Below are 21,208 nucleotides of genomic sequence, written 5' to 3'. Positions count from 1 at the left end.
ATACAGAGGAAAAGGAGATCCCCACGCAGGGTCCCATGGAGGAAAGGAAGGCGGATGGCGCTGTCAGGAAGCCTGGGGGGAGCTCCATCCCCACTATCCTCACAGGGTTCCCCAAAATAACCCAGGGCTGAGGGCATGGGGACAATGCAGGCACTGCAGACAGACTCCGAAGTATACATTTTTAAGTAATTCTGTTTACAGTATGAGACCCAAATGCCAGAATCCTCCCCTTCTGGAGAGAACACAGCCCCATTCTTAGCTCTGTTCATCATAAACAAGATTCTGGAGGAAGCCTATTGCTTGCCAAGTTCCAGGGGGGTTAGAGTGACTGTCAGATGTGGAGAAAGAGTGGTGCTCCGTGGCCACTAGAGGACAGCTGGGAGGGAACTGGTCACAGTGCAATAGGCCAGGGCTGTCAGAGCATTCTTAAGTACCATACAAAAATGAATGACCCTTCAGTGATGAGGGGCCAGCATGCTGACCTCATGACTAGAGAACGTGGCTGCTCACTTGCCTCCCACAGTCCTGGGCAGAGCCGCACATGCCCAGGGTGAACTCCCTGACCCCACAGGAGTGGGAGCACCCCACCTGCACTGGGGTAAGAGGAGGCAGCACCACATTCCCTGCAAGTACTCACCAGTTTGGGGGTTATAAACATCCCCGTCATTTACCAGCACCTTGTTGAAGAGGACAACGCCACTGTCACTGGGGAAAGGCTTCTGGGTAAGCCCAGCAGAAAAAGACACCAGAGCAGGCCCTGGAACCCCTGCTGGGGGAGAGGGGATGTCAACACAATGGCAGTTTCCAGGGAGGGGGTCTATCTGGAGCAGGGACAGGTGTCAGGGCCAGAAAATCAGGCCTATGTCCCAGGACCATTTTATTCATCTGAAAGTGGCAAAGTACCCAAGTGCCAGAAGGTCACCCTCATCTGTGATCAGCAGTCAGCTAAGGAAGCCTGGGATTGGACTGGCTCTGGTTAGAAGGATGAGAGAGAGACTGTGTGTGTGTGTGTGTGTGTGTGTGTGTGTGTATACACGCGCGCATGTGTGCAAGACAGGTAGACTATGACCATGAGAGTGACTAACTGCATGTGTGAGGAAGACAGGTATACGCATGTGTAAAACTGCTTACAAGCTAGGGGCAGGTTCTGGGTGCATAAAAAGAATCATTTAGGGAGCTAGTTACTTATTAATGAGCCCATAAAGCCTGGGCCCCCAGGAAGCTCATCAGGACCACCCAGGGCACGGGCCCACCCAGTGATCCCCTTGGGAAACTGAGCTGGGATGATGTAGGGTGGAAAATTCCTTGTGTTGGACCTGCCTTCGAGCCTCTCTGAAGGGTTCGGTCCACTGCAGTCAGCAGGGGCCTGCCCTGCTGCTGTGGGTGTGCAAGGGCCGGGCCCTAAGCTCCGCTCATGCTAACAGCCCAGGGAGGAAGCAGGAGTACAGAGCAGGGTAGAGGCTACAGAGGACCATCCTTTTTCCTGCCCTGTCTCTGAGCAGACGTACCTGGGGAGGCTACAGGAGGTGACTTGGGGTATCCTGAAACACAAGAGAAAGGAATGTCAAGACCTGAAACAGTAACTCATTTTGCTGAGTCCCTTTTTCCTCCCTGCCAACGTGTTCTACTTGATTCTCTATTACTAATGAAACAGACACAGCAAGGAAATCTATCCTGAGAGCTGCCCTCTCAGATCTGGAAGCACATTTGCACACTCCTGGCCCTGCTTCCTCACCAGCCTGCCTTGCCCTAGACAGGCCAGAGGGCCCTGAGAGCAAGCCAGCTGCAGGAATCCAAAGAGAAAGGTGGGGCGCTGGGGCTTTGGGGTCAGACCAGGGAGGCCTTCAACTGGACTGACTGCGTGGACAGTTGGGCAGGGGCCTGCAGACATGGATGGATTAAAAAACAGCCCAGCAGAATATAGTCACCCATGACACACGGAACTAATGGAAGACCAACATCTTAGAAAAGGCAACTGTGATCACTGTAGCTCAGGAGGCTGAGAAGGAACGGGGAAAAGGAGAGCTAGGGAGAGACTCAGCAGTGACCCAGGCAGCCACCATGTTTCGCTGGTCATGTGTGCACTAGGCCGTCACTAACAGGGACCAACCCCAACTCTGACCTTGATCAGGTGCCCCTGAAGGTCAGCCTGGTCCCAGAGGGGACCAGGAATGTCTATGGAAGCCGACATCATCTGGCCCCTCTGTTTCCTCACCTGTAACAGCCCCCAGGAGGGCTGGGGGCTGGAGACCTGGCACTGGGGAAGGAGCCCAGAATGCTCACTCTTTTTTCTTCGTGCCTTAACTCTGACTACACCATCACCAGGACAGTAACAGCAGTGACACGACACGTGTGGCACGCTCCGCAGCCAAGTCCTTTGCTCTTTCATTCTCACCCTAATCCCCTGAGATTCTGTTGCCATCCTCCCTTGGCATTGAAGGAACTAAATTTTAGGGACACTGAATGCCAGGTCCCAGGACTGTGGCGAGGCTGCCTCCCACTCTGCTGTGCCCCTAATGGTCTTTGCCCCGAGCAGGCTCACTAAACTTGGTTTCTGGAGACCTCTCCTGCTTGGGAAGCCCAGTGAGCTGCCCCCGTGGAACAGACAGTCCAACCCCTGAGATGATGACATTTCTAAGTATAATTTTCTTTGCTGTCCCTGGAGTGTCCCAGCCAACATTAGTTAGATTAGCATAAATCACCCCCCTCTGGTCCTTGACATTATTGCAAGCTTCTTTCTGAACCTGTCCCGCTAAATCTGGGACCCTAAACCCACTTGGGGCCAGGCAGCACACCCACCCCTGTACCCCAAGGCTCAGGTGATCTGCAGCCGTCCCCTGTGCCTTCTCTGTGATAGGCTCACCTGGTGCTCCTGCGTAGCCTTCTGCGCTGGGGATGGCCTCCTGTCCCGTCTGGCCATCCACACCCTGGGGCAGGCCCCTTCCTGACACGCCCATCCTCCCCGGAGGCCCGGCCTCTCCAGTCTCCATTAGGACCCCGGTGGAGCCAGGCAAGAAAGGCAGCCCTGTCCAGCCAGGTCGAGCCGGTGGGGGCAGTGGCTCTTCTGGGGGCCACAGCTGCGGGGGTCTCTTGGGCAGCACTGGCCGTTGGCCTGTGTGCAGTCGTCTTGCGGGGTCCTCCGGTGATGGCCGTGTTGGCTTGGGCTGTGGCAGTTCAGTGGGGGCTTCCGATGGCAAGGGCCTTGCAGGCACCTGTGGGGCCTTTGGGGCCAGAGGCTGGGGCGTTTCTGAGGGCTCCTCCGCTGAGCATTAAGAGAAAGAAACACAGGGTTAAAAAATCTCCAAGTCATTGCTGGTCTCAGGTCTGTGAGGGACTTTGCTTAGTCTCCAACACAAGCTAGTCTCAGGAGCATCAGCCACGTGGCTAGAGCATTGTCCCCACCAGGACATCCAAGAACAGCACCACAGCTTGGGGCAGTTTGCCTCACATCTGAAGAAGCTACGGTTAAGCTGCCTTCAGGTCACCCTAAGAAGCCAGCTAGGAGCCTCTGCCCAACACAAAAGGATTTCCGCCTCTCCTGTGCAGACAGAGGCACTCTCCAAAATGGCATCCTGCTTGTTCGTTTAGGTAAACGAACAGATTTCACTCCATGCTTATGCCATGAGGTATCACAGGTTACAAATTAAAGGAACCTGAAGCCACTGGCCACCTTAGTCTCCAACACAAGCTAGTCTCAGGGTCAGCTGATTGTTGAGGAACTCTGCTGTGGAGACCCCACATCTATCCCCAGCCAGTGATCTATGCATATTTCAGGGAACCCCTCTCTGCAGTTGACATAGATCCAAAGGAGCAGGCATGCCCACTTGTCTCACCACACCCTGTGGATTACCAGTGGAAGGAATTTCCCACAGAGGAACCTCCTGATTCACATTTCTCTTTTTGAGATGGTCACTGTGACTCATCCAGAAGCTGCCGCCCATTTCTTCTCCAAATACATTCTCAGAACCAACCTTCCAGGAACCCATTCCTGAGCACCCCTCTAAAAATAACCAGTCTGACTGAGATTCCATTTGCAAAGGGAAAACAAACACCCACCTCCTCTGTTTGGTCCTGCGATGCCCCAGGTTCCAAAGCTGCATAATCACAGCTGGGCAACAGTGATTGTGTTGTGGCCCAGTGTCTAGAGTGAGCATTCTCTAAGGTAAATATGGCAGATCAAATGCATGCTACCCTCCACCCACAGCCAGGTTCCCAGACCACCCCTAGAGAGGTTATTTCTCAAACAGCCTTTCCTAACCCATGTTTCATGTTGAGAATTAAGCCCTACAGAAAACGATTTGATCATTGTCTCTGTTCTCCCAAGGATGGTACTGAGCTAATTCCATTCTATGTACCAAAAAGTTCACTCATTACATACAACAGAATGGCTTCTGTCGCTGAGAAGGTCTGGGTGTGATAGAAAAACCAAGGCACGGGCTGGGGCTGTAGCTCAGAGGTAGAGCGCCCGCCTTGCACATGAGAGGCACTGGGTTCGATCCTCAGCACCACATAAAAGTAAAGATATTGAGTCCAACTCCAACTAAAAAAAAAAAAAAAACACTGAGGCAGAAGGAGTATAGACATGGGGACACTGGTATAAAAGCACTAAGTCAAAGTATATACACTGAATAGACCCCTTCTCCTGCTCAGCCCTGAGGACACTTGCTCATACCTCTGATCAGTGATAGGATTCTTCAGAATTGCCCCTGAAATGGAATCTAGTCATGAAACCCTATTTAGAGTTCACTGTTAAAGATGAACCAAGTAAGGGTCACCTGGAATTTGAGGAAAGCCACCAGTATGAAACAGAACAAAACAAGCTATCTAAACAACTAGTGAAACGGAACTCTTAAGTAAGCACTCGCCTAGCACGTGTGAGGCACTGGGTTCGATCCTCAGCGCCACATAAAAATAAATAAATAAACAAAATAAAGGTATTGTGTCCATCCACAACTAAAATATAAATTAAAAGAAATAAGAATATGATGAGCCTTTGCAGATTAGAAGTATGTTTGCCAAAATAAGAAAGTCTGATAAAAGGGTTGATAGACAAAATCAAGGAAATCTTTCAGAAGGTAGAACAAAATGATGGACAGGAGGAGGAAACCATAAGAAAATTATCACGTGGTGGTGGAGGCCTGGGGTTGTGGCTCAGTGGTAGAGTGCTTGCCTAGCACGCGCGAGGCACTGGGTTCAATCCTCAGCACCACATAAATGTAAAATAAAGATATTCTGTCCACCTGAAACTTAAGAATAAACATTAAAAAAAAAAAGAAAAGAAAATTATCGGATAGTCTTTCTAGAAAAAGATCAGAAAAACTGTAGAGTAGGGGTGGGGGGGGGGGTGGTAAGGAGAGAATGAATTTCCCAGAACTGAAGAAAATTAAAGATCCTAGCATCATTGTTGAATAAAAAGTCTAAGTGCTATGGTTTGAATGTCCCATACAAAACTCAGGTTGAACTTAATCCCCAATGCAACAGGGGTGGAGGTGGGGCACAGGAGTGGAGGTGGGGCACAGCGCCAGGTGTTCAGGTCATCGGGTTCTCAACCTTACAGCAGGTGAATGTGATGGGAGTGAGTTATCTCCAGAGCAGGTTGTTATAAAGTGAGCTTATCCCCTTTGTGATTCTCTCATTCCCATGAGTTTGCTTGCCTCTTTGCCCTTTGAACATTGAGGCCCTCACCAGATGCCAGTATCATGTCCTAGGACATCCCACCTCCAGATTTGTGAGAAATCTCTTCTTTATACATTACCCAGTCTCTGGTATTCTATTATGGCAACACAAGAAGACTAAAACACCACAGCATATTCAGAACACTGAAGATAAAGAAAAGATACTTCGGGCTGGGCTGTAGCTAAGTAGTAGAGCGCCCGCCTTGCACATATGAGGCACTGGGTTTGAGCCTCAGCACCACAAAAGCAATAAATAAAGATATTGTGTCCACCTACAACTAAAAAAATATTAAAAAAGAAAAGAAAAGATACCACAAACTTTCAAAAGAAAACACATAAAAAGTACAAACCACAAGGGCATCATCAAGCTCTTCAACAACACTATGGAAAACCAGAAGTTAAAAGGACAATGCCTTCAAATATTGAAGGAACATAATTATTAACTTTAAATTCTATACCTAGCCAAAATACCCATCAATCATGAGAGCAAAATAAAGACATTTTGGGTTGAGGTTGTGGCTCAGTGGTAGAGCCTAGCATGTGTGAGGCACTGAGTTTGATTCTCAGCACCACATTAAAAAAATAAATAAATAAAGGTATTGTGTCCATCTACGACTAAAATAAGTAAATAAATGAAGACATTTTCAGAAACGCAATAGTTTAAAAGAAAACAGAACAAAACCCCTCAAAAGCGCCCTTTTCTTTAAAAGCTATTCCAAGTTCAAAGTATTAGACAAAAGGGGAATGAAGGGAAGGGAGGAGGGATAGGAATAGGAAAGGCAGTGGAATGGATCTGACATAATGAATCTGACATGCACATATATGCATAGACCAGAGTGAATCTCACCATCGTGCACAACCACAAGACTGGAATCCTAAGTAGAATAAGATATATTCCATGCTTGTATAAATATATCAAAATAAATTCTATTGTCATATATAACTACAAAAAAAATTTAAAAATACTAAAAAAGAAAAAAAAAAAAACAACTGAAACTATTTTCCACTGAAATAAAGGAGTCAGCCATGAAAAAGAGTCAGAAAGAGGGTCTCACACCAAAAAAAAGGTGCAAGCTGTTTCTTGAAGAACAATTAGTGAAAGCAGTCTCAGATTGAAAGCCTTAGAGTCAATCTAAAAAAATGACGGACCCAGATTGGATCAGAAAGAATTCCAGAAATGAGGTTTCCAATTTTTTTAAAAAAACGGAATTGGCCAAATGGCCTGATAAGTTTTATGGCAGATAAAATTATACTGAGAGGCTGTTGGGAGAATGGGAAGAATCCAAAATAGATACATAAAATCTAAGCAAGTACTGACTGCTAACTCGGAAAAACAGTTAAAGAATGCAATGTGACCATGGGGAGCTATGGTGCTCCTAATAGCATAAATATTGAAAATTGATTTATGGTAGTATAACCACTTTGGAGTTGGGAGGAGAGGAAGCCAATATAAAATGTCTAAAGTTGATAAGTCAATTTAGAAGTAAAGAGGTAAATATCAAGAGGGGCAGGGAGGAACACCTGGAAAAGTCGTAGAAGGGAAATGGGGTGTGGGGGGTTAGGTTTCAGTATCAGCTTCTCAGTGCTATTTTACCTCTTCATATAAAATTTAATTGTAGGAGACACTCACAAGGGCCAGTTTCCACTCTTTCGCCTCCAACTCAAGCATGCTTGAGTGTGTTCCTTGTCTGTCTTCTTTCTTCCCCCTCATTTGCCACCGCCTGCCCCCAGCTCAGCAGCTGCCTTCCTCCCCGGCACACACACACACTTCCACCCCAGCCCCGAGCCCCAACACCTCCCTTCTCTTCTTGGATTTGCTCCAACCAACATTGCTCCTCTCTTTTCAATCATTTTTCCTTCCTCCATTCTGGTTCCTTCCTGGCTCTTTAGCCCAAGTTTATGTACCTCCATTCAAATTTTTAAAATACTTTTTCCTCAGTCCTACAACCCTGAATGAATTGCGATCAGCAAAATATCTTAAAATAGCTAAGCACGGCCAAGTATGGTGGTACATGCCTGTAACCTCTGCAGCTCAGGAGGCTGAGGCAAGGGGATTGCAAATTCGAGGCCAGCCTCAGCAACTTAGTAGATCCTGTCTCAAACTAAAAAATAAAACGGGAGGGGGATGTAGCTCAGTGGTTAAGCCCCTCTGGGTTCAATCCCCAGTACCAAAATTTTAAAAACAAATGGCAAAGTACAGGCCCCTCAGATGGGTCCTCATTCACCAAATCTCCTAATCAGTATTCTATCAGAAATCCACCATGGCTCTCCCCATCTGCCCTTCTAGTCCTCCATCTCCTGACACTGAGTCCCTCACCTCCTTTGGCAATAGCTACCTCGCTGGTGCCCAGCTCTCATCTGCCTTTTCCTGGCTTTATGCCTTTCCTTCTGCTGTGAACACCCCCTAAAATAGCCTCTTCCAGCCCCCAAGCCTGAAATCCAAGTTCAAATACCACTTCCTCCATGAAGCTCTCTTGGATCTGCCCAGCAAGCCCTGAGCAAGCTTCTCTCTGAACCAGCAAAAATTGGGGCCTCCAGAGACTGTTGATTTTGTGTATTTTTCTTCTCCGGCTGTCTGGTGATTATACATCTTAATTATCTTTCATCCCCAGGGCTTGGCACAGAGCCTAATACATGACGTTGAGCAATTGAAGGGTTTGGTAAATAAAAGGAGGCTGAAAATATGACAGGTACTATGGGTCATGGCCTAATTGCTCTCAGCCATTAAATTGGGCGCTTGAATCTTGCCCAAAATCATTGCCATTCTGGGGTCCCACTGGGGGCAGCACACATGGGACAATTTTTTTTTTTAAATATTCATCACTCTCTCAACACCAAGGCTTATCACACCAAGTGGAAGGCAGAGAACAAAAAGAATGAACCAAGATACTGTCCAGGCCCCCAACCCTCCAGTCATCGCCCCCAGCCCCCGCCTCTCCCAGCCCAGGCCCCACCCACAGCGTCATGTGGCGCTCCAGCACAGACAGTCATTACCAAGTCACAACAAAGACTGGACAGTGATTCTGGAAGGATCCCTCTCCGTGGCTGACTGCTGCACGGAACACATGGTTCCAATTCACGGAGTGACCATTTGAATCCAACTCTTCGCAGGAGCCAAGTGTGACTCCCTGCGGGACATAATGCCTGAGGAATGAAGAGTCAGGGGCAGATTGGCCCCGAGGTACCTGGCCTGGCTGCCAAGAGGTGGGGGGCTCATGCCACCACAAGCAGGCAGGAGGGACCTGACCCCCAGCACTGGCTCCAACCCCTCTTCTCTGAAGCTCCTATTAAAAGACAATTTCAAAGAAACCTGCTCCCAACAAGTGCCCTGAGGAGCTGGGCTGTGGGAGGACCTGGGGGCATGGGGTTAGCCCTGCACCTGGCAACTGGGGGGTGTCTAGTCGATAAACAAGGAGCTGGGGACAAGGGCCAGCCTACACTGTTAGGGTCTGTGTTTGAGGCTGAAATCTCTCAAGTTATCAACCTTATCCATGCAATGGGCTCACCCTGCTGTGTCCTCCTGTCACCAGGCAGAATTCAACGCCCATCAGACAAAGTGAGGGATGTGAGGCATTCTGCTAACTGTAAAGCACTGTTCAGGTGTCAAGTGTAATCCATCCGAGGTCCAGTGGAGGTCAGACCATCTCCCTAGCATCTAAAGGGTGTCTCTGCCAAGCAAATGCTGCAACTGGAGTATTTTAAAAACAATGATCCAGGCTTGAAAACAAAAATCCACCAAAATGCTGAGCAACAGAACACCGAGTGGGGGCCATGGGATGCTTTCAGGGAAGTCAGCCACACCAGTGGCAGAGCCCCAGTTCCTGGGAGGAAACCCCAGCCATCATGCCCTGGGCATGAGAAGCACCTGCCTCATCAAGAAATCAGAGAAACGGGGGCTGAAGGGACCCCGGGTGAGGAAGACTGGCCAGGAAGTGGCCGATAAGTCAGCCTGACAGGTGGGCATGCAAAAGGCCCCTCAGGGCTGAGAAGCAGCTCTTCAGAGAACCTGGATTGTTCTCTCGACAACACAGGAAGGGAAGCTTAGATGCATTGGAATAATCCACCAGGAGAAGTGGCCAACTCAAGGCTTTTTGCTGTGATTGGAATGAAGAGAAAAAAAAAAAAAAAAACCTCTCTCTCTGGCTGCATCACAAAAGGGACTGCTCTTCCTCAAGAGCAGAGACTGCACAGGCCATGCTGTAAAACACCAGTCCAGACGTGCCAACCTTGAAACCCCGTGGAACGGAATAGGCTAGCTAGGGAATGCAGATCTCAGTTTGTGCAAAGTAGGAACTAGAGAACGTTGAAATAGCAAGACAGCCTTGGCCAAGATCTCCACCAAGACGTTGGAACTGGAAAGGGCGTTGCTATCACTTTCCACAGAGAGTGGGGCTTACCTATCTGAGCATCAGCATCACTTGTGTTTTTTTGTTAAAACTTCACAAGCCAATTATAAAATTTATATGGATAAGCCATAGGGGAGGGGCATATCAATAACTGAATCAGGGGGCTGGAGTAGAGCACTTGCCTAGCATGCACGGGCCCTGGGTTCCAATCCCCAGCACTGCATGAAGTCAGAATAATTAGATGGAACAGTCTGTACAGGGCTCACACAGGCCCAGCCGACCTTCTGTGGGTGCTGTAGTGCCAAGATGGGCAGGTTATATTCTTTCTCCCTTCCTCGCCCCCACCCCTTGTTTCTGGCACCCCATTACCCTAATGGTTAATCCTACCTGCCACCTCCAAGGCGACCTCCCTTCCCATTTCAGAACCAGAGCTAGGGCTTGTTTTAATTGCACATTGCTGGGGCTCACTTGATCCCTGCAGAGTGGCATCCCCTAAGTGAGCAGGAGTCCTCTCTCTATAAGGATCCCTTGCGGTTCTATGGGTGCAGCTATGGGCCAAGCTGGGATCTAGAACAGGGCCAGTACAGATTCCAGGTCACCATGGAGACAAGCAGCTGCCACTTATATCGACCAAAGAGCATTACAAAAACCAGATGCCCACAGGGCAGAAGGGTGTGAACTCTCAGCCTTTCTTTTTCCTTTTGTCTTTTTTGGGGGTGCTGATGTATACACACAGCTGATTTGGCCTTTATATAAAGTTGTAAGCCTGTGACTCAGCCCATCCACGCTGTCTTGGACCTAAATCAACCCCAACCTCGGCTGACGGCAAGTCAGTGGCCAAAGCTGTGATAACGCTGGCGACAGGCCACTCACCCCGGCCAAACTTCACGGCCCAACAGTTATTTTGATAGTCTGTGCTTTCTCATTCTTACTGCTTTACTTGGGCAACTTGATAAAAATAGGATTCTTAAATCCATAACACACCAATGAAATTGTTGTGCTTTAGGTATGAGGTGTTCCCCCAAAGCTCATCGGAGACAATGCAAGAAAGTTTAGAGGCGAGACGACTGGGTTTTGAGAGCCTTCACCCTATCACACCTTAGTCCACTGGTAGGCATTAACTGGGTGCTAACTGTGGGCAGGGCAGGGTGCGGCTGGAAGAGGTGGGTCACTGGGGGTCTGTCTCCCTCTCCCCTTCCTACATGCCATGTCCTGAGCTGCTCTCCCCCTCCACAGCCTTCCACCATGATGTCCTTCCTCACCTCAAACCCAGAGCAATGGAGCTGGCCTTGTATGAACTGAGGCCCTCTGAAACTGTGAGCCCCACGTAAACTCTTCCTCCTCTAATGGTTCTGGTCAGGTCTTTTGTTCACAGCCACAAAAAAAAAAGCTGACAAAAACAGAAATGATGTGATTAAGAGAATTCAAGTACTAGGAAGAAGGAGCCGAGACGTGAACAGAAAGGGATGGGAAAGAAGAAGAGGGAAGCCCTGCTGCGACCCAGATGATGTCGAAACACTGCTGCGGTGTGTAAGGAGCGCTGTCCCTTCCGGTGTGCGTGACGCAGAGGAAGAGACTTTCCTGACTCACAGCAGGGTCCTTCTGCCCACCTTCCTTCCTCAATACCAGCCTCCTTTCCCTCCCCAGCCAGAGAGGATCAGTGCCACCTGGGGCTCCATCTGGGCTCAGCATCACCTCAATGCCAGGCCAGGAGAAGGATCCACCCGCTGGGGTGGCTGCACCCAGCCTGTGTCACAGACCAGGACCATCTGGATGCAAGGCAGCAAGATAGACTACCCTTCACCCACTTCCTAGGATGGCAGACATCAGGGCACCCAGGATGTGCCCCACCCCAGGGACGTGTGTGCATGACCACCTAAGGCCACTGGCTCCAGAAGGAGCAGAACCAAGCGCCTTGGGGAAAGAGGGAGGGTGCTCAAGATGGTCCAAGGACCGATGCTCCTGCCCACCCGTGAAAGCAGGAGCCAGCAGACCCGGAGCCCAGGGCCACACCCTGCTGGCCACCAGGCACAGAAAAAGGATCTAGAAACCTTTTCATTTAGAACCCGATTTGTCATGAGCTTCCAGTCAACGAGTTTGGAACGTGAAGTTGTGGGTGCTGGGAGGGGGGATTCGGAGGCGCCTACGCTTTCAGTCTGACTCTTAGTCCAGGGAAGAGAAAGAGAAGCCACTATGTCGATCTGTTCCAGAGCAGCCCGCCTCCAGGCCTCGCTCTGCTCCAGGCTGGAGGCCTGGGGCTGCCTTGGAAGAGAAAGGGGCAAAGATCATCGTCCTCATCAGAGGGGAGAGGGCTGAACGGGAGGAAATACTGAGCGACCACTCTCCACTGCACAGGGGTGTCGATTCTCAAGCCTCCTTTTTGAGGTAGATTGTTCATCACTATCATTTCCAGTTCAGATGGATGAAGAAAGTGATGCTAGGGACACAGAGTCACAGGAGCCAGCGTGGAGGAGCCCTGATTCCAAACCTGGGAAATAACAATCACTCCCTGGCTCTAATCTCCCAATGGTTTCCTATGGGACTGAAATCAAAATCCTTGGGATGGGGATGTAGCTTGGTGACAAAGCACTTGCTCAGCATTTGCAAGACCCTGGGTTTGATTCCCCAGTGTGCACACACAAAAAAATTCCATCCTTTATCACAGCCTATAAAAATCTGGCATGATCCAATTCCGACCATTTTTTTGATCCATTGCCTATGGCATTCCCCCTTGCTCATGTACTTGAACAACCTGGCCTTCTTCAATTAGGGCAAAGGCAAACTCAACCCTACCCCTTGGGGTGTTTTTGTTTGTTTGTTTGTTTTTGGTACCCAGGGGTTGAACCCAGGGGCACTCCCCTATCAAGCTACATCCCAGCACCCCCACACATACCTTGACAACTTGTTTTGAGATAGGGCCTCCCTACGTTGCCCAGCCTGGATTCTAACTTGAGATCCTCCTGCCTCAGCCTCCTGAGTCACTGGGATTACAGATGTGTGTACCATGTCCAGCTCTGCCTGGACCATATTCTCACGGACATCTCTGTCGGGTTTGCTCCCTCTTTATATTTATGTCTCAACTCAAAGGTCATCTCCACAGAGAAGCCTTCCCTGACCATTCATCCAAAATAGATTCCTGCCCCCATCCTCCATCGCCTTCTGTTTCATCATTCCTCACGGCATTGATTGATCAATACCTGAAATCCAATATTTTCGCGGCTGCTCACTGGCCATCTTTCTGTTAGAGCGCATGATCATGAGGGCCGAGATGCCGGGACATGGCTCAGGAGAAACCTGATGATTGAGTGAATGAAGGGACTGGGGTGTAGAGTGAAGAGAGCTGAGGGTGAGACGGTGACGATGGGACACAGTGGTTCTTCATCTCTCCTAAACCAGGTGCCCTTCAGAGTGCTAGGTGAAAGCCACATCCCTCTAGCTAAAAAAATAGCCAAATGTCTGCATAACAGGTCAAGAACTGATGGGGGCAGGAGACTTGAGGCGGGAGTGGTGAGGCACATCTATAATCCCAGCAGCTTGGGAGGCTAAGGCAGGAGGATTGTGAGTTCAAAGCCAGCCTCAGCAATTTAGTAAGGCCCTAAGCAACTCGGTGAGACCCTGTCTCTAAATAAAATACAAAAAAGGGCTGGGGATGTGGCTCAATGGTGGGGTGTTCATGAGTTTAATCCCTGGTACCAAAAAAAAAAATCCTTGCATCTATTTGAGCATCAGCTGTCTCCTGGGTAACTGAGCCCCATCAGGGATGCTGCCAAAGAACAGGATCTGTCAAGAGCCAATGGACTGAGCAGAAGCACCAGAGTGTGTGTATGTGGCCCAAAATCTGGTTAGGGGTCCAAACCTAAGCCCATCATCTCACCTTTGGTCCTGCACCCACTGAGGCAGGCATGATAACCACCATGACTACCCTTCCCACCTGGCACGTCAGCCCTGTCACCTTCAAGAGCCAACTTGCTGTGACCAACAGAATGAATGTGGCAGAAGTGATTCCGTGCTAACTCTTGGGCCCCACCTGTAGGAGGCCAGCAGCTGCCCCTTTCTCTTTAGGAGTCCTCTGCCACACAGTAGGTCTGACTACTTAGGAACCATGTCGTGAGGAAGCCCAACCTAGCCACGTGGGAAAGACGGGTGACGTGCAGGATCCCAGAGGTACCATCTGGGCCACTGAGTCAGCCTGGACCTTCCAGCCAACCGCCAGCCAAGGGAGGCTGAGTGGGCGGCTCGAGCTGATGCCACACAGAGCAGAAGAGCCACCCCGCTCAGCCCTGCCCAAGTTACCTGTCCCCGTACACAACAGAAAATGACACCTCCCCGTGTTTCAAGCCACCAAGATTTGGGGAGGTGGTCACCCAGCAATAAATAACTGATCCAGTCACATCACCTCACCTTGCCTCTTCCCCATCCCAGCCCTTTGAGTAAATACCTACTCAATCTTATAGGCTCAACTCAGGGGCCCCTTCCTTGGAGATGCCCTCCCAGACTTCCACAGCAGCTGTGGGCACTCCACCTGCCCCCCTGAGGCTCATCCATACCCCAGTCCCATGACCATCATGGGAATGGGGTATGGATTTGCTTGCTTCTCTACCAGACTGTCATTTTTATCCACATGTGCCACACACAACCATTACCTACGTCCCAGGGGCTCAATAAGGGGTTATGTACTGAAAGAACAAGCCCTACACTATTTGTGCACACACACCACCTTTTTTTTTTTTTTTCTTTTTAAAGATAGGGTCCAAGTTGCTGAGGGCCTCGCTAAGTTGCTGAAGCTGGCCTCAAACTTGCAAGCCTCCCAAGTTGCTGAGATTACAGGCGTCATCATGCTTTTTACAAATGACCGCATTCATTCTCTGCAGGCCTGTGTGTCTCTTTCCCGCTGTGCTAGTGAGGATCATGCCAGCTCATCTCTATATCCCTCACAGAGCTTTGTACACAGTCAGCGCTCAACTGACAGACATGTGACTTTCTCTGGGACCTTAGCCCCAGGGTCACCTGTGGAGCTTTGATGTCCAGGTTCTAGGTCCCCTAAGCCTGGGTGTGCTACAAGCTTGCATGAGGCTCTGTTTATTTCTGGCTCTTTTCAGTCATGGAAATTCTCAAAAGCCCATGCCGTCCACATTCACAATGGGTCCAGCCCCAAAGACCGTGTTTGAGAAGCCACATTCTGTCCAAAGGCATCCCTTGCAGCTCCTACTGCCCAGACAAATGTCAAACAGCAAATACAGCTTCCCACGCAGCCAGGGCTCTGCAAACCAACTGGAAATATCTGGCCCAGTCTGTTATTATAAAGCACAGTCCAGACAGCATTGTCACCACAAAGGACAATCACTCTGTGAACACACACAGGTCTTGTGACCTCTACTCAACATTCCAGAGATATAGGAGCTGAGTGGGCCCAGGGAGGAAGGAGCCAGTCATATACAGTGCAGAGGGCCGGGCACGGGGAGGAGGCCAGATGCCTGGTCCTGTTCAAACTGGGTAACTCCTTATCTGCAAAATAAGCACCCTGCTCTGAGGTCACCGTCCAGAGCATTTTCCCTCCTGACTACATGGACCCCTTCCCACTCCTCCTGAGGCTCTCCCCAGGTGGGGAAGGGCTTGTCCACCTCCCATGTTCTAGCTTTCCATCTTTTTTAAAAATTTATTTATTTATTTTTTTGGTGGTACCGGGGATTGAACCCAGGGGTGTTTAACCACTAAGCCACATTCTCAGCAATTTTTTTACATTTTATTTTGAGACAGGGTTTCATTAAGTTGCTTAAGGCCTCACTAAGTTGTTGAGGCTGGCTTTGAACTTGTGATCCTCCTGTCTCAGCCTCCCAAGCACAGGGATTACAGGTGTGTACCACCATGCCCAGCCCGGCTTTATGTCTTAGCTGGGACCTAATCTTAAAATTCCACAGGCTCACAGAGCCCATGAAATCTCAGTCAGTATTTATAGGCCTGTGTCACCCAGAGTGAACAGAAGGAAAAGGTGACAGACCTGCGGGAGGTGGGGAGGAGAAAATAAAGACAGGGATGTCAGGAAATAGTTTCCTTCTGGGCACACCGCTGACCCTCTGCAAGTCCCAAGGGCCAAATACTCTTCATTCAACTCTGGGAGACACAAAGGATTTATATATAGCCCAAGTTCTACCTGTCACCAGCTGTGTGGCTTTGCACATATTTCCCTCTAGAAAAGGATGCACCTTCTCTGTGAGGCTGTCACAGGGCTCATCAGCTATGCCCTGAAGGGACTAGCCCAGCGCTGGTACACAGAAGGTGCTCAATAAATTGAATAAGGTGCTAAATAAATTGAACTCTCTTCTTGCTCCCTTTCACCTCCTGCATCCAGTTAGAAAAGGCTAGCTTATTATTGAGGCTATCTAAAGATAAGAATCCAGCCGGGAGCGGTGGTACATGCCTGTAATCCCAGAGGCTCGGAAGGCTGAGGCAGGAGAATCATGAGTTCAAAGCCAGCCTCAGCAACAGAAAGGTGCTAAGCAGCATAGTGAGACCCTATCTCTAAATAAAATACAAAAAAGGGCTGGTGGCTGGGGTTGTGGCTCAGGGGTAGAGCGCTCACCCAGCACGTGCGAGGCCCTGGGTTTGATTCTCAGCACCACATAAAAATAAATAAAATAAAATAAAGGTGTCCAACTACAACTAAAAAATAAAATGTAAAAAAAATTTCAAAATAAATAAATAAAAAGGGCTGAGGATGTGGCTCAGTAGTTGAGTGCCCTGGGTTCAATCCCTGGAAGAAGGAGAAGGAGAAGTAGGGGGAGGGGGAGGGGAATTCAGGTATATTCTATTAATAGGGATAGGCTTTTTTTAATATTTATTTTTTAGTTGGACACAATACCTTTATTTATTTATTTTTATGTGGTGCTTAGGATCGAACCCAGGGCCTCGCATGTGCTAGGCGCGCACGCTACTGCTGAGCCACAACCCCAGCCCCAATAGGGATAGTTTTTATGTTATCGGTTACAAATAAATTTAGAATTTTTTAAAGTGGGGAAAAAAATAGAATTTAGATATAAGAGAAGCTCTGTCCTTCAGGGATTATGTGTTTAGCCACGAATAACAAACAATGGAATGTATTACTCAAAACTATCAAGAGACTATTCATTCATTCAACAAATATGTGTTGAAAGTTTAAGGTGCTACAAGCAGTCCTCTTACCTCTTCTAATGCACTTCCAGATCACAGCACCACGGGACTTTGGACAGTGACTGCCCCTAAACTGCTTTTACCCAGGGTCCTGCCCAGGTCTTTGGAAATAAATATGACAGCATCCTATCCACAGCATCCTATCCACCATGATCTAAGCTCTAGATTCTAGGGAGAGGGTAGCAACCCAAAGACAATGATGATAAAGCTTTTGATGACATAAATAGGTGAAGCTTGGAGAGAGGTGACCAGGTCAGCATCTAGGGGACTCCCCAGGTAGAGATGGGAACAGCAATACCCCCTGTCCAAGTTGTTGTGCCAAAAATCTGACCCCAAATCGTAGTGCCCCGGCATGTAGTGTCATCGATACTTGGCCATCTATCTGTAGCGAAGGGCCAGTTTTCCTTTTTAACTTCTAATTTGGTGATCTTGTAAGATATGTGGATTTTGTGTTTGAATGCCAACGTGACATCAAATTCGTTTGAAAGCTTTAAATACACACTCTTAATGCCAGCCTTTATCTCATTGCTACTGAACACCAAACCATTCATGAACTGGCACTAAACCCGGAGCCACACTTGGGATTAACTCCACAAACCATCCAAGAGGCACCACAAATGCACACAAGAAACGGAACGGTCAAGTTCAACTTACTTGCCGATGGCTGGAATTTGAACAGATCTTGCAAGTCAGTAGAAATCTGGAAAACGTGGCTATAGAACTGCTGGACGGAACTCTTGAGGCCGGAAATGTCTCTGGAATGCGACCTGAGTGTCCCGTTCATCTGCCTGACACAGTTCCACAGGCTGCTGACGTGCCTGTTGAGCCCCTCTTTGATCTTCTGCAGACTCCCCGACATGGAGTCCAGCTTGCTGCACGTTTTCTCCATATGCGACACCCTGTCCTCAACCACAGAGACCCCCCTCTGGACCCCATGAATATTTTCCTTACAAGTGTCCAGCTCAGACAGGACCTGGCTCTGGAGCCTCTGCCACCTCTCCTCCAGCTGACCGCAACACTGAGCCACAGGGTCCTGGGGAGACGGGAGGGTCTCCACCATCCTTTCTTGCTCACCCACCTTAGTAAAACCACCTCCTGCAGCATTTTTACCTGCTTTACAATTGCTCACTTCCTTCTGAAGATGAGTCACATCATTACCTGTGTGGTTTAGTTGAGAATAAAGACGACTAAAATCTTCTCGAAGCTTCTGGATGTTACGCTCGGTTTCTTGAAACTTCCTATACATCGTGTCATTGAGAGATTTCAAAAGGCTCAGGCTATCACCCGCTAGGTGGTCCTCTCTGTTTGGTACAGTACCTTCCAACCCAAGATGTCCTCCCTGGAAGTTCTGCAGGAAAATGTCCTCAACCATTTGAACTTTGTCCCGCAGGTGGTTTAATTCTATCATGACCTGTTCATTGCCTGATCCAGACAGCCCAGGCAGGGCTGCCCCTGGGGGACCAAATTCACCACCAGTGTCATTGGCCACTTGTAGGAGGACGCTCCCCAGACGGTCTTCCAGAGAGTGTATTTTCTGATCCAAAAGTTGCCTCAAGTCATCGACCTCCCCAGAGATGGTCCCCCGGAGGGTTTCCTCAATGTAAAAGCAATGTTCTTCCGCGTTCTTCTCCGTCACGTTGATCCTTGCATCTAGTTCATTCCATCTGGCATCAAAGTCCACATCTGGTTCCGGAACCATGAGGCGGTCAAACTCGTTGTCCATCCGACCATTCAGCATTCTGGTGGCTTCCGCCACTCTCTCGATTTTCTGCTCTAACGTCTTGAGCTGCTCACCAAAGTCGCCACCCTTTCCCCCGCTGCAGCAACTCGGCTGGGCTGGAGGATCCTGCAGCCGGGCTCGAAGGTCGTTGATGTCTTTTTTCAGGCTCGCCTCCTTCTCCCCGATCAGCTCTATCACCCCCAGGTAGCTGCTGCCATAGTCGTCACACTGCTGCTGCAGGCCAACCAGCTTGTACTCACATGTGTTCTTCAGGTCGGCCAGCTTCCTGTCCATCCCCTCCATGAGCTCCTCTCTCAGAGCATCGATCTTACTGTCCACGTAGGCTTGGTAGAGCTCACTGGTGGTCATGGTCACCGTGGGGCCCTGGGCAGCCTCCTGCAGCTGTTTGAGCTGCCCTTCGTAACCCTTCACCTTCCCATCCAGCTCCTCCAGCTTGTCACTCTTGGTCTTCAGAGTATCTTTGACTTCGGCCAATTCAGACTTAATGTCCTTCATACCAGATTCCTTACTACTGAGGACTCCGGGAGGCTGGGCTCTTTCCGTGTCTCTGGCAATCTCACTGCCAGGCCCTGGCTGGGGATGCGGGTCGCCCAGCCATGAGGTCGGTTTGCTGGCATCATCCTGAGTAGCATGTTTGAGATTTTCATTCAGGTCTGAAATGGAAGACTGGAGGTCGAGAACTGTCCTTGTGAGTCGGAGAACCTTCTCCTCAAGCATCTGAATTTTCTTATCCTGAAGTTCTTCAGGCCCCTGTTTGGGATCCACCTTCTGACTCGGTTCTCCTGCACGAGTTGGTGGCGAAATGTCCGTGGGGTCTGAGACTTGGCTTGGTTCGTTATCTATTATAAAGAAAAGGTTGGACCTCAGTTAACATCTGCTGCAAAGACAATAAACGGGGGTACCTAGAGGACATGCTTAAATCTTCCCTTACAAGCCCCCTATCTAACTTAGGTAATTATTGTGGTGGAGTGGAAGACAGGATGGGCTTTGGAGTCAAACAAACCTCTATGTACCTCCGGCTCTGCTATTTACTGTTTGTACTCAAATGAGTTAATTAACTTCTCTGAACTATAATCACTTCATCTATAAAGAGGAGGGATAGGGTCTACTAGGATTGTTAAGAGAAAATGTACATATCATATACAGGCCATCCATGGTCCCTTTCACCCTGAAGGGAAATAACTACTTTGTCATGTGAACACACTGTTGCCACATTAGTGAAATGTGGCCACACCCAGTCATTGACTGCACACTGTAAAGCCATAGGAAGCCCCCCATTAGCAGTTGGAAGGTATGATGATATATAATATCAGATCACTTGAGATTATCCTCAAAACCACTCCTGAATGTTCTTTTAACTTTTATTAGCATCCCTATGCTAAGAATCTTATAGACATCCCTTGGTCTTATGAAGAGGTCAATAAAACTAAAATCAAAGGACAGATATAGCAACTACTACACTGGTGTCTCCTAATAATAAGCCATCTAGCCATATATAGTAAGATGCCTTAGGTCAAAGATCACAGACATTCAATTTTTGGTAGTCCTATTTTGATAAAATATCTCCCAAGGAGACAGTCCAAATAAAAAAAAATGATAATGATAGCGATGAGTCATAAAATGGAAATAAATTCATACAGAGATAAGTAATCTAATATTAAAAAGAGGCTATCAAGGGGCTGGGGTTGTAGCTCAGTGGCAGAGTGCTTGCCTAGTACCTAGAGATACTGGGTTCAATCCTCAGCACCACATAAAAATAAATAAAGGCATTGTGTCCATCTGCAACTAAAAAATCAGAAATTAAAAAAAAAAAAACCTGCAGCAAGAGAATAAGACAGGAGCCATGCCCTAGAAAGGGCTCCCGGAAGGGGACCAACACTGTCCACCTGGAGCCCACAGGGAGGAGACCATGGAAAGTAAGTAGAAGAGGTCAGACATGTTGGGAATTGAACGCAGCAACCAACGTACTACACTGAAAACAAGCAAATTGAGAAAGTTGCAGATATTTGTTTCTTCCGCCCCTAAACTTCCACATGAGATGAGAGCAGCAGCTATTATTTGTTAAAATTAATTCTAACAAATAACTTAGTTGTAAACCAATGCTGCAATTCAGATGCCCCAACTCCCAAGCGCATCTGGTACCTGGCACAGAATAATAAAGAACACTTATTTGCCATACTGAAAATTTACACTATATCTCGGGACCGAAAACATAAGTTATCAAGTCATATATAAGTGAAATGCTATTCTGGGTGCAATGGGGTTGATATTAACTTAAG

At 48.6% G+C, this 21,208-nt stretch overlaps 1 protein-coding gene across 4 annotated transcripts in view; it reads right to left on the bottom strand.

Annotated features, from left to right (window-relative positions):
* Window positions 1-21,208, bottom strand: part of Emilin2 (elastin microfibril interfacer 2) — a 52,730-nt gene that overhangs the window by 1,540 nt on the left and 29,982 nt on the right. For 2 of the 4 annotated variants that reach the window (XM_027942890.3, XM_027942892.3), the window contains exons 4-7: window positions 17,843-19,768; window positions 2,864-3,262; window positions 1,509-1,541; window positions 638-769 (exon numbers count right to left, since the gene is read on the bottom strand). In XM_027942890.3, coding sequence (XP_027798691.3) covers window positions 638-769; window positions 1,509-1,541; window positions 2,864-3,262; window positions 17,843-19,768 — 2,490 coding nt within the window. The remainder of the gene's footprint in view (window positions 1-637; window positions 770-1,508; window positions 1,542-2,863; window positions 3,263-17,842; window positions 19,769-21,208) is intronic. The other 2 variants (XM_027942891.3, XM_027942893.3) reach the window with 1 other exon arrangement.

This window comes from Marmota flaviventris, chromosome 16 (assembly GCF_047511675.1).
Source record: "Marmota flaviventris isolate mMarFla1 chromosome 16, mMarFla1.hap1, whole genome shotgun sequence".
NCBI classification, from domain to species: Eukaryota; Metazoa; Chordata; class Mammalia; order Rodentia; family Sciuridae; genus Marmota; species Marmota flaviventris.
This window is presented reverse-complemented; position numbering and strand designations above follow the sequence as displayed.